At 46.4% G+C, this 13,842-nt stretch overlaps 1 protein-coding gene across 4 annotated transcripts in view; it reads left to right on the top strand.

The window, feature by feature from the left end:
- LHFPL2 (LHFPL tetraspan subfamily member 2) overlaps positions 1–13,546 on the top strand; it is a 176,020-nt gene extending 162,474 nt beyond the window's left edge. For all 4 annotated transcript variants that reach the window (XM_057540090.1, XM_057540091.1, XM_057540092.1 and 1 more), the window contains one exon: positions 9,273–13,546. In XM_057540090.1, coding sequence (XP_057396073.1) covers positions 9,273–9,529 — 257 coding nt within the window. In that variant the 3' untranslated portion in view covers positions 9,530–13,546. The remainder of the gene's footprint in view (positions 1–9,272) is intronic.
- The last annotated feature ends 296 nt before the right edge of the window (positions 13,547–13,842 follow it).

The raw sequence follows: 13,842 nt of genomic DNA, 5'->3' as shown, positions 1-13,842 counted from the left end.
TTAGGGTATTGTGAAAGAGAAAAGGTCCCTACCTAGCAACAGTTGATGACTTTCAAATAGCTATTAGGGACTGCCAAAATGACTTCCAGCTGTCAGCATGGAAGATGACTCGGGAAAAAATAAAAATTTAGACAGAAAAGAGAGGTAAACATACAGATAAATGTTAACTAGCAGGCCTAGGTTGTTGTGTATCACTCTGTACATCAGTTGTACCACATGATGGTCCCAGACTTAGAGTTAAGTAACTAAATGTGTTATTCCTCTTGGAAGCAGAGAATCACCTCCTCTCCCTCCCCTGACCGCCCCCCCCCCACCATCACTCCACCTGCGGTTGATCTATGACACTGTCCTCAGGGCTGCTGATGGGAGTGGGTATTTTCCTGGGCCGTCAGCAGTTCTACATTCCTGCCTTCAGTGCCGGCACTTTCTGTTAGTCTCTCCATTCTCCAGGCTCATGCTGCTTCTAGACACCGCCCTTACCACTTCTGCAAACTGCCATGGTCCACCTCCCTCCTCATTCCCCCTGGTGTACCCTTCTGCCACCTGCCATTTTCCTGAACTTCTCCAGGTTTATCCCTGCACTGCGCCTCCCTTCCCAGCTGGCGTCCGGGGCAGTTCCCACAGTCAGCCACAGCGTGTCTTTATAGATGTCATTACCGCAGCCAAGCAGAGTTGGAAACAATTTCAGAGTTTTGAGGCTAAAATGATCTCTAGATTACTGAAAACTTATTACATTTAATTGACTTACTGCTTTTTTCTATGTCCTCTCCCGACAAAGATCTATTTTCTGTAGCCAGAAAGGAGATATTCACTGCTTGCAGTCAAGTAGAAGGCCAGTCCCATGGTTTGGCCCCTTTGCGTGTTTCATTAGTAAGTGTGGCTGGTGGGCTGTTAGGCAAAACTGCCGAGCCCTGGGATCCACCGTTATCGAATGCAGCTTTTCCTCCAACCATTTAAAAAACTTGGCAAGAACTTAAAATGGCTTCATTTTAAAATGTAACCATCCACATCACAGCACTCTGTCTTTTCATTCATCCAACAAATATTTACTGAACACCTATTACACGTCAGACATTGTTCTAGGCAATTGGGATACATAAAGAAAAAACTGCACAAAGTTCTGTATCCTCATGGGGTTTACATTCAAGCTGGTGGAGACACAATAAACCAAATAATTGTACAGTATGTTAAAAAGTGATGGGTGCTATGGAAGGAAAAAACAAAAGGAGTAGCCAGGGTAAGAGAGGTTGGGTATGCTGGGGTGATAAGGGGGGGAAGTTGCAATGTTAAATAGGGTTGTCAGGGTAGGATTCGGTGAGGAGAGATTCAACCAGAGACTTTAAGGAGATAGAGGAGTTAGCCATATGGGCAGTCAGGAGGAAGAGCTCTCCGGGCCAAGGGAGCAGCTGGAATGAAGGCCAGTAGGCTTTGCCGCAGAGGGATGTGGGTCCTAAGAGAGGAGTCAGGGAGGATTCTAAGGGTTTTGACCTGAGCAGGTCTAAGAATTGGACTCCCATTTGCTGAAATGAGGTCCACAGGGCAAAGGCCAGGTTTTGAAGTGGGGAGTAGGAATCAAGAGTTAGGTTTGGACATAGTTTTCAAGTACCTTGTTAGATATCCAAGTGGAGGTCTAGTAGGCAGTTGGATATGCAAACCTGGAGTTAAAGGTGGAGATCAAAATTCAGGAGATGCCAGCCTAGAGGCAGTATTTAAAACTGTGGGACCGAGTGTGATCAATACGGAGAATGTGGAGAAGAGGACAGAGGATTGGGCCCTGGGCCCTCCAGTGTTCAGAGATTGGAAAGGTGAGGAAGAACAGCCAAGGATACGGAGAAGGGACAACCAACATGGCTTCCCATCTGGAGGCAGGACACTGGCAGATGATCATGCAAGGAGCACTGCCCTGTCTCCTTAGCTTTCCTTTACTACAGTATTGTCAGTACTTTCTGAACTTGCTGATAGAAGCTGTCACCCCCAGTAAGCCTGGAATGCTCTCTGAGCTGTGTCCCGGAATGGGGATGGGATGCAGGAAGCCAGTCACTCTCCCGTCTGATTTGTCTTGCTTCTTGTTAGAGAGATGGCCGCCTGGGCAGGAGGTTGAGGGGCAGGGGGTGCGGTGACAGGGGCAGCCTCCTGGCACAGCTGAGCTGAGCACCGCAGAGACTGGAGCTCAGTCTGAGTCACAGGGTAGACCTGATAGGGATAAACACCACCAGGTGAATTTTTTTTTTTCCCCCAGAGCTATGTTGAATGGGAAATGGATGTTTGATAGTTAGATGGTTTCCTGCTGGGTTCCTAAATGAGTCAGTGGCTGTTTCAAAGCCAGAAATAAGTTGAACTCTTGACCTCTGTTACCCAAGGTCAACTGTGTGACATACCCATCAGAGTTTTATGGTAAATGCTAAAGATAAAATTGTGATGTAAATCAAGAAGGATAAAGCTTTTCTGCCCTCAAGGGGCTCAGAGTCCTGCTAGGGCATTGCTCTATCCTTAGGGCCGAGAATAATGCCTGCCACTTAGCAGGTAACTCAGTAAATTGAGTTGAATATACAAAAATAACATACGATAAAGAGCTGAAGAGGGGTGTGCACAGGGCAGTGGGAACACACAGAGAATAACATGCTGGCAGGAAGTGGTGACAAATGTCACACAGAGGTGACGTTTGGGCTGGGATGGGGGGAGGGTATTTCCAGGTGGATGAGTGCCCAAGGGGTCAGCATGAGTGAGACCCCTTGTTCAGGGAGTGGGCACTCCTCAGGAAGACCTAGTTGGAGCTCAAATGTATCAAATGATGCTAAGCCTGCTATCCGCTGTCTGCTGTGAACTCGCTCTCCAGGGATATTAGGATATTTCAGAGCTTCAGAATGAGCTTGTTACGACCTCGTGGAGGCTGAGTGTGCGGCCCTCACTGGGGGCTTCTCCACAGGCTGCTGGTAGCGGTAACAGACGGCCATCTTTCCTTTGCAAACTGAGGTCTAGTCAGTCTTTACTATTTAGTCTGGAAGCCTGTCTGCAGAGGAGGCAGGAGTATGATGTCCAAAGACTCACTTGTTATTCTGTACAACAGGGGCCAGCCTCTAGTTCTCACTTGTCAGGCCAGGAAAAAGGGCCTCCTTCTGTACAGACAGTGGGTGACCCACAAAAGGCAAGAAACCTGGAGTCCGTTCCCTTGGCCAGCAGGTAGTGAAAGTGTGGGGTGATTGGGTGACAGACTGGCAGGGAGGGAGTCGGGGCCGACACAGCCAGGGAGAGCCTGTGAAGTAGGCACAGAGCCTTCCGCGCTCTTCCTTCACAGGCTGACGGGCAGTGGCTCAGACTCGGCTTCCCCATTCCTAGCGTCCCAGATGCTTAAAGCTGGAGGTGTGGTCACCTTCAGACCAAGTGAAATATTATTTATTGTATTCAGCAACTCCTAGTCTTTCCAAAATTGGGGGCTTGGCAAGATTATGGAGGTTGTTTCCCCCACCTAAGGGATTTGATTAAAACTTATATTTGATAACATACTATTTGATTTCAAGGCAGTAGCAAGAGAATTACCTAAGATATATAATTTTGTGACTGGTCTAATCACAGTCACTGCTGACTGTTGATCAGGAAGACTATGACTTGACTTTTCCCAGGGTGTTTCATTCATTTTATTTTTTAGCACCTTTTTTAAGGCACTGGGAACTCAGCCATGAAACACAGCTCCTACCCTCTCCCTTTCAGAGCTCATGGAGTCTAATTATTTGAATTAAACCCAAACCACGTGTTTAGGTCACCCATAGACTCTAAAAATTCCTGTGTAGCAGGATAGAACTGCTGGGAATCCAGGGTTGAGTCTGAAAGCTCCTTCCAGGTAGGGGAAAATATTACTAAAATGGCAGAGGGACATGATGGGTGTTGCAATGTGATAGCTGGTGCCCATGAGAGAGCCAGCACCCTATGGTGAACCTTGGTAAATTGTCAGGGCTCTGTCTCCAACCTGGCGTGGCATCTGTGAGGTAGTCCAAGTGACTAACCATCCGTTCCCTTTCATTAATTTCTTTCTTAATTAATTTCTTCCCCAAATAAGGTTGAGTCATCCCCCGGGTGACCCCCATGGTGAGCATATGCTGGCATCTTCTAGTCCTCTTGGTACAATGAACTGGGAGGCTGTTAGCAAGAGAAAAGACAGGCTACAAGGGAGAGGATATCTCTTAAGGCTGGGGAAAATGGTACCTTCTTGGGTATCATCAAGTCGAGCCACTGCAGAAGTTACCAGCCCTCCGAACTGCCTGTGGTTTCTTGCAGTGGTGGCTGTTTTCTTGGGTAGCTGGCCAGCATCATCCTGCCTGCCTGCCTTTCCTCCTCCTCCCAGCTGGGCCTGTCACAGCTCAGCCAGGCACCAGGAAGAGATGCCAGTCAGAAGAAAATCACATGCCCACTGGCCTAGCCCCTTATTTTCTCTGCCACCCTCCCAACACACATTCACACACAACCAAAACTGTGATGTATTAAGGCAAGGAGATGGAAAGGCCCCCGAGATAGGCTGGCCTCACTTAAGGAGCTGCGGGGGAGAGCAGACCATTTTCTGGTGTGGCTCTTATATGAAACTCAATCCAGAGCACACCGCAGCTGACAGTCCCTGGTGCACTCCAAGTTGATGACTAGAAAAGCCACGCCACATTTGCAGCAGACTTGGTATATGTCTTACTGTGTTCTCTTGCCTGCTGTCTGATGTGCCCATCTAAGAAGTCGTGGACTTTAATTCTGTCTCGGTAGCTGGTGTCATCAAGCCTATTTGGAATCTGGGGCGTATGTCTGCTTCTAGGCCCTGGGATTCACAGGCCTGGAACAGGCAGTGTGACAGGAGAAGCCAGCCAACCAAGAGTCTCTGCATCTCCTTTCCTGCCGGGATAACTTCATTCTTGTTGATTGGCATCTGCCAAAGTTATTTTACCCTTTCTCCCCAGGGGCACTATGGTTTAGAAAAACTATTGCAAAACAGATTGCACTGACGTTGATAAAGTTTTATTAAGAGTCTGCTCTGTGCCAGGCACTATTCTGAGCACCACCCTCGTGGAGCTTAAAGTTGAGAATGGAGGTGGATTAACAATCAGAATAACTAAGTGAAGTATCAGGTTGAACCACATGAAATGACCATTTTTGTAGGTAAAAAGTGGACAGATATTGACAGTTTCATATGACTCAAAGTAATATATTCCATTTTTCAGTAATAAATGCTAAGGAGAAATAATAAAGCAAGGAAGGGGGATAGCAAGTTAAGGGAGAGGTAGGTGTTTGAAATTGTAAATAGACGGGTCCAGAAGACCAAGGAGGTGGCATCTGAAGATGGCTGGAAAGCTGTCTGGAAGAAGGGCGCTGCAGCTGAGAGGAGCACAAGAGCGAAGGCCCGAGCGTGGCTGATGCTAGCGTGGCTGGAGCAGAGAGCAAGGGCGAGAGAGGCAGGTGACGGGGAACCGGGACACACAGGACCTTGAGGGCCAGGGGGGGAAAACTGGAGTTCACTGTGAGAGCTGGGAAGCCATTCTGGGCTTCTTGATAATTTTACTCGGAAGCAGAAAGAACCTGTTGAGATGACGGCTGTGACTAAGGAGCGCTTGTCAGGGCCCAGGGGCCGGTGCCCAGGCTGCTCCGAAGCTGCGCCGGGCCCCGGGAGCAGTGGAGAGTCCGGGCCCAGTGAGGCGAGGTGAGGTGAGGTCAGGGCCGCGTGTGGCCGCCTGAATCGTGAAAATTTCTGGAATTCCTTTGGTAGAAGTTCCTTTTTTTAAATACCTAGAAAGATGACAGATGCTTGTTCTATTCTTGCTCACCTGACGGCCAGCTGTTTTCTCTCTCTGACTGTCCTGTGTTTTCATGGCATTAACCAAGCTAGGGGCAGCTCTGGTGAGTGCTGGGAGGACAGGCCCACCAGCCAGGCTGCCCAGGTTGGGAGCCTGTCGTTTGGGCACACATCACATGCACTGGGGCTTGCAGACATACCAGAGCCACTTTCTGTCACCCTCCCGGGGGACTGCCCTATGGGCTTATAAATAATCAAGCTGAGGATTCTGACAGACTCTTAAGCAGGCACCCCTTTTATGATAAGTCTCCCTGCTGTCCTTATTCACAGATCGATTGGCCAGTAGCAGCCACAAGATTTTAAGAAGGCCTGAAGCACTTCAGGAACCTTATCTGAGCTACCAGCAAAGAGAACAGCTAAGGAGAAGTACAGGGGTGAATGTTCCTGAGTGTTCTGCAAAAAGGGGTCTGATGATATTAAAATAATAGTTATTTTAAAACTGCTGGCTTCCCAGAAGGATCTGAGACAGCCACATTATTTTGTGCATCCTACAAGCCAGAGCCCAGCACAGGGTAGTAGAGCTGCTACGTGACAGCAGACTCTGTGCTTTCTGTCTTCTGTCCCTAGCCCCTATCCAGTGCAGGAAAGGGCGTGGAGAAAAGGGAACCCTGCTGTGATGATGGTGGGAATGTAAATTGCTAACAGCCACTCTAGAGAAGGGTTGTTAAGAAAAGTATTTTGCCATAAAGCGAAACCCTTACAATTCAAGGGTTATAATGCATATTAAAATGCATTAATTTTACTAATTGGACTTGTTTAAGCCACATAATACAAACGATGTGTGCAATTAATATTCAAATATAAACACTATGGTCTTTTAAAAGAGAGAGCCGTTAATACTCCCTTGCCCACAGGCTGCGTGCTCGAAGTGCCTCTGAATCCTTACACAGGTCCCAGCGATGGTGCCTCTGGTTTCCAGTGCAGTAACTTAGGGCCTGAGGGAGGAAGCTCCCAAGGTTCCATGTGCCTTGGGTGAGGTTTCCTAGGGAACAAGGTGGGACTTAATCGGGATTTATCACAGGCTTAGAAATACAAAAGAATTAGCTCAGTCATCGTAGATCCCCCCAGCTGAGTTACATTTGTTCGGATGGAGAGTAGTTTATTTTTTCAAGGGGTACTAACTGTAGCCTCCTCTCCCCCAGTTATGACACCTTTCAAAATATCCACCCCCGCCCCGCCCCCCCAATAGGCCGGCCTGTCTATTCAGAACTGGTGAACTTTACACTGCTTCTGCTTCTGCAACCTGTTACCTAGCGCTAGTCTGTGTTCCAGGTTGTTGTTAGGGACACAGCAAGTACTCTTTACAGACTGTGTAATACTCACACCCACCTTATGAGTTAAGGATTAGCTCACTTTACAGGTGAGTAATCATACTTAGGTTCAAAGACTTCTCTAAGGTCACCCAGCTCGTAGAGGGCAGAGCTTGGATTCAGACCTCTATCTTACTCCAAACGTAGAGACCGTTAACTACTAAGTGACCGAGCACCTGGTGAGTTGCTGCTGTGGTCCACCTTCTTGCTGGTTTGTGTCCTAGCCTCACACAGGGACGACAGGGGCTTTTCTGCCATGTGACTTCTAGCCAGACATCCAGACCAGGATTGCTGGTCCGGGACTGTGCCTGTGCCAGAGCACCAGCACATTCTCCACGGGCGGCCTGATCCTCGGGAGGATTTGCTCCACGCTCCCGGTCATTTCTAACCACCAGCATCTCTCCAGGTGTCTGGGCTGCTGCTGCCTTCACTGACGCCTCCCAGCGCTGGACCGCATTTCCCTAGCTACGGATCACTGCCACCCGGCTCCCAGCACCCCGCCCTTCGGAGAAATAAGGGCTGCACAGTTAGAAACACTTCTTTGGTGAATCGCTCTTCTTCAGACCGTGAGCGTGTAAATGGACTCCCTCTGTTCCACCCCTGCTAGAAAGCCCCACAAGGGCTTCAGGGGAGAACAAGGGGATTAATTTGGGAAGTAGGGACAATCAGACCCCAAAACCCACTCTAGTGCCATGATCGGGGAGAAGATGCTCTCCATGACAGCTGTGATCTGTGGTCTGGAACACAATCTTCCTCAAACCGAATACTAGCACAAATGCAGTCGTGTCCTTTTTGTCAGGAAGTTGCTGTAAATGCCTCGGAAGCTTTGGTGTGGTAACCCCAGAGAATTTCAGTAAAGGTAGGAAAAGAGAATTTAGAGTAAGCTTAAATTAAGAGGACAGAACTGCTAGTCCAATGGATCTAAAAAAACAGGTCTTTTTGACTGTGAATTAGTGATCTTGATTATGTAGGTGACATTCTTCAAAGAAAACTGTTTCTTCCTGCTACGTCGAATAAAGCCATCTTCTTCCCGCAGCACCCTTTCTACCAAGAAAGTTTTGTCGGTAAGACCTGAGGCCGCTCAGTTCCCTTCGTGGTCCGGGGATCCGGACGGCCTGTAGGCAGCTTCCGCCGCCGTGCGTCGGGGAGGCGCTGCCTCCCAGGCTGCCGCAGGCACAGAGCAGGCACCTGGGAGCGACTGTCTGTGCCTCACTCGCCTTGCCTTATCCTGCCCTGGAGTAGCTCCTAACCCCCAGGGCTGGCAGGAAAAAGAAAGAACTCTCAATTTCACAGTGAGCAGCTGGAGGAAGAGAAAAGTGGGCTTTAGTATGGCAGTGCTGTGGGGGCGTCAGCAAAATGGAAGCGGAGCTTCTTAGTGTCTCCTCAGAGCTGAGTTTACTTGAAGGCTCCCGGACCAACGTCTTTAGGGAGTTTGCAGGTGGCCTCTCAATGTACATGTAAACACAGAGGTCTCTGTCCTAGGTATGCGGCCGGTGAATGCCAGCAACCAGACTCCTCGTGGGTTTATCTTTAAAGCATGACACCCAGCTTAAGATGTGGTCTCTCGCATTTAACCATGGTTCTCTGTGAATTCCCTCAGACCGGGGTGGGCAAACTTCTCCTGCCAAAGGCCAGAGAGTAAATATTTCAGACTTACTCTGCAGGCCACGGTCTGTAGCAACTCCTCACCGTGCTGTTCCCGCACAAAAGCAGCCATGGGCAGTCCATAACCGAACAGGCATAGCTGTGCTCCAATAAAACCTGATTTACACAAACAAGACCCCACTTGACCTTAGTTTGCCGACCTCTGCCTTAGACCAAAAGGGAACTGCTCACTGCAGTAAGAGCCCTGTGGGAAGAAGTAGTAACAAGGTTACCTGCTTTTCTAGAAGAGAAGTTATTAGTGGGTTCACATTCCAACATGTACAAAAGAAGCTAAAAATATTTTCAACAAAGTGATTGATTGTCTTGATCAGGCCAGATTAGTTGCCTAAAACAGTCCCTAACACTTGTTATTGCAGAACGGATGCCACTGCCCAGAGCAGGCAAATCAAGTAGCCATTACACAGATCGGTACAGTTACTCACTTGCCATTGGAGAGCCGTGGGGCTTTCACCTGTTTTTCTTCTGCCCTGCAGGCCTCTTCCTTATCCTGGGTTTGATACTCTACCCTGCTGGCTGGGGCTGCCAGAAGGCCATAGGCTACTGCGGACACTACGCGTCGGCCTACAAACCCGGAGACTGCTCGTTGGGCTGGGCCTTCTATACCGCCATCGGGGGCACGGTCCTCACTTTCATCTGTGCCGTCTTCTCCGCACAAGCAGAAATTGCCACCTCCAGTGACAAAGTACAAGAAGAAATTGAAGAGGGGAAAAACCTTATCTGCCTCCTTTAGTTTGGAAGAGACATCAGTGCCATTTTCTTGCTCGTGTAACCTTGTGAAACACTTCACTTCTGGTTCTGTCGTTTGAATCAAGTGAAGAACTAGCCTTTACCTACCAAAGCCACGTTCCACAGCCCTGAGCCTTGCCAGGACCAATGACAGGCGACACCCAGCTGCACAAAGTGACTGCACAGGAGGGCCACAGTGCAAACTGTTAAGAGATGGAACATGAAAATAGTACATAAACCCTGACATGCAGTTAAGTTCTGTCAGACTCCATCTCCCCCCAAGGCTCAATGAAGGATGATGATCTAAACCATTAAAGCAGCAGTTTCTCTGGTAACAGAAGAGACCATTGGCCAGATTTGCAGGCTGTTTAGAGACGTTTCTGCACAGGTTGCATGCCTGTGAGCATCTCTGCCTCAGAGTGAGGTTTGGGGGTTGGTGCTTTTGTTTCCTCCTAGTTCTTTCAAACTGTCTCAGTTGGAGACTACAATGAAGACTGCACACCCACCGGGGAGAGGATGTGTGCTAAAGGGCCGAGCAAGACACTGTCTGTCTGTTGCTTAGCTGACCCGAGGGGTCAGCAGGGACAGTGTGGAATTCTGTGGTGGGACTTATTCTAGGCTGAATTCCAGAGTCAGGTGGATCAATTGATCTGTCACTCCAAGAGTTGAGTAAAGGAAGAATAAGGACCTGTCCAATCATGAGAATGAAAGTACAAAATCCTGCTAGTGGAGACAAATTCATTCCACTCCCCAGCAGCCAGGCTAGCACCAGTACTGGCCTCGTCTCCTCTTCCACCGGAGATCACGTGTTGTTCTTCTAGGGCTAGGACTGTGCTTTGACTGCCAAAGGAAACCTCACTCTGTTTCCTGATTCCAGGGACAGAGGTCTCCGAGCCAGCTGTGGCTCATTCATCTGGTGACTGGGAGAGCTTACCAGAATCTCAGCGCTTGCAGGGAGACCTTTTCCCACTGTGTGGTAACCATGCTGTATTCAGCTGTATTCCCACCCCCAGTAGCAGCAGGATGGCATTCTGTGCAGAAAAAGGAGCTAGAGACGGGAGTTAAGTTCTTCTAGTTACTGGTGTTGGTCCTGAAAGCAGACTGAAATAACATTAAATTGCTCTAACTGGTGAGTTGCATCAAAGGCTTCATTCTCAGGAAAGCACAGAGTAGACAGAAAGTTAATGCAAAATGAGAGCTAGACCAAGCTCATAGCACCTGCCTATACCTGTTTACAAAATGAATGAAACACCACTATTAAAAAGGATTCAGGGGCTTTTAATCTAGTTTCTATAAATCACCAACATAATTGATTCAGGAAAATGATATTGGCCATCACTTCAAACTTACTTTGGAAGGATCAAAGTGACCAGAAAGAACCTAGTCTGGTATTATCCTGAGCTTCAGAATTGCAGAATGCGGTAGAAACACTTCTTTGCAACTTAAGCAAATGGAGTGGACCTGCCAAATTTCTGGAAGGAGTAAAAGGACAGGTCTCTTTAGGCTTATGAATCTGCTTACTTGAGGGCTTGCTTTGTTTTGAAAATTTAACAAATAACTATGAACCTTGTTTGGGCAAGGTATTGTGTGCTAAGCACCACCAGGCATAGAACCCTGATTCAGATTTTACAACCCTGCCCTGAGTAAATCATCTTAAAGCTGCGTGAGTCTAAAACCCTGCCTTGCTGCAGAACAAGTAATTGCTTTAGTTGTTCCATTCCAGTTTAATTCCATTCTAGCCTTCGGCCTGTACCAGAAACCGTTTTCTCTCACAGATAATGAGCTAAAGGGCAGGAAGGCGGAGGCATGGAACCAGGTCTTCATGAGCTCACCATTCTTAGACCAAAGTGCAGAGTAATAAGCAAGATGTACATCTGTGACTTCAAGGGGTAAACATGTATCCTCATAGCAGCCTGTCATAAGAGCTCGGGACACAAGCGATAACTGTCTGACGCCACACAGAAATAATAGGTTATGGCAGCCACTGTGCAGGACTCCTGTCCCTTACTGTGCAGGACTCCTGTCCCTTACTGTGCAGGACTCCTGTCCCTTACTGTACAGGACTCCTGTCCCTTACTGTGCATCTGTATGCTCTAGCCAAGTCCTGATGCCATCACGGTCACTGATTTTTAACCCTTGGCAAGAATTTTCATTTTAAAAAAAAAGCAATTCCCTCCATCAGGCAAATAATTTAAAACCCAATTTTTTTTCTTAAATTTATCATCACAAGATTCACTCTACTTTTTCTTCTATACGAGATAGATAGAGAACCCATGTTATAACACTAATTTTACAGTCTCACTCTCCTCGCAGACAAGTCATAAGCCTAGAGGATCCTCTAAGCACGTCCATCATCTTTATTGCCTGACTGCGCCTTCACTAAGGGGCGGTGGGGGGGGTGGGATATGCCTGGGTCACTCCGATAACAGAAGTCATGAGTGAAAATGTGACCTCTCTTGGCCAGAAGAAAGTCACTTGACAGTGTTTACTTCATTAGTCTGAATGCTACAGAAGACCAAAAAAAAAAAACAGCACATGCACACAAACAAAACCCCAAACCACTAAAAACTGCTTAAACACTGATTTGTTAAGCAGAGCAGAGATGAAATTTCTCTAGCAGAGAAAGAGTAAAAAGGTAATGTGGGCCTTTTAAACCTTTAGTCCATTTAGCCAGGCTTCAGTTGGGATAAATGGAATATCAAAATCATGCTAGTCTAGACGAACACTGCATGGCTGTTTAAAAACCACTGAATAGGAGGAACGTGTTAGAAGGAAAGAGATTAAAAAACAGACAATCATTGACCCGCACCTATTTTTCTAATAAACTTCTATCAATCATGTAATTGCCTCAGTCTAAAAATCTAATATACCTGGACCATTACTACTACCAGCAAGTCTTATTTATTTTTTGCCTGCGTTTGTGCTTAAAGTTTTGTGATGGGGCTGGGCTTCTCAATGAACTCCAAGAAGGCAGAAATGTTTGCTTTGGGTTCTGTGGATTTTTTTAAACCTGTGTGCTAATTCAACAATGTTACATTAATTGTGTAAGGGTTTTTGTATAGTTATCAAACATCTGTGGTGTAATGATCTTTGTTAAACATGTATTCTGTAAAGTGCCATAGTCTTTTTTATGTGTAGCATATTTAAAAAATATATATGTATATTATACATACACAAGTCTGTGTGAAAGATGTGCAATAACAAAGGTGTATGTATGTTTCGTTTTTTGGAAACTGGACAGGAGTCAGAACAGAGATTGTTTCTGTTTTGGCAAAGGCGAGTTAAACATTTTGCCTTCATGGCCTAGTCTTTAACCCATAACAATTTTAATGCTACACAAACCTATGTGAAGAAAAGACTGGTATGAAATCATTTTTTCCTGGGTCTAAATTAAAATAATCACTAGATTTATGTGAAAGTTAAGCCAGCAAGACAGGCCCAGTTAATGCTAGTCTTTCATGTGAAATGTGAAGCTGCCACGTTGCCTTTTCTGTTTGTGTGATAACTAGTAGCTGGTACATAATCACTAAGGAGCTATTTCTTAACATGCTTTGATAGACCACGTTAATGCTAGACCACTATTTAAGGGCTAATCTCACACCGTCTTAGCCATAAGGGTCTGCTTAGAACAGACCTCTCTGTGCAATAACATGTGGCCACTGGAAATCCCTGGCCTGCGTTTGTATTTGGGCAGCAATGACTCCCAAGGGCCAAAAGAAATAAAAGCACGACTGGGATTTCTTCTGAGACTGTGGTGAAACTCCTTCCAAGACTGGGGGGTCATGAGGTGCTTTGGAGGAACTCAGCACCATTTGATATTCAACAGCCACTTGAGCCAAATATAAAATTGTATTACCGCTGATGGACTCAATTTGAGCCTTTGAATTTCTGGTTATCCTATTATATTGTAAACTAATACATTATTTGTCTAGCATTGATTAGGTTCCTGTGCATATGTATTTTCACAACATGCTCCCCTACCCTCCCCAGATATGAATTAAAACCAGATTTTGCAAACTCATTCAAGTCTCAGTATATTGGTTTCAATATAATGTGTATAATTTCATCAAGAAAATATCTACCAATCAAATTTTAAACACTAACTTATATGTAATAGTGATGACAGGAAAAAAGATATTCAGGTATTTTAACTATGCCATTCACTAGTAACATATATACACCTACCTTAGGTTAGCTTTAACTTCAAGATAAGTATATATTTCTTTCTTGGAGAAGCACTGATGTAATTATAAATAGGGAGAAATAAAACCCTCTCAAATACTATACAGGTATCTTAATTTTAAAGTAAAGAAATAT

This window comes from Balaenoptera acutorostrata, chromosome 2 (assembly GCF_949987535.1).
Source record: "Balaenoptera acutorostrata chromosome 2, mBalAcu1.1, whole genome shotgun sequence".
Lineage (NCBI taxonomy): Eukaryota > Metazoa > Chordata > Mammalia > Artiodactyla > Balaenopteridae > Balaenoptera > Balaenoptera acutorostrata.
This window is presented reverse-complemented; position numbering and strand designations above follow the sequence as displayed.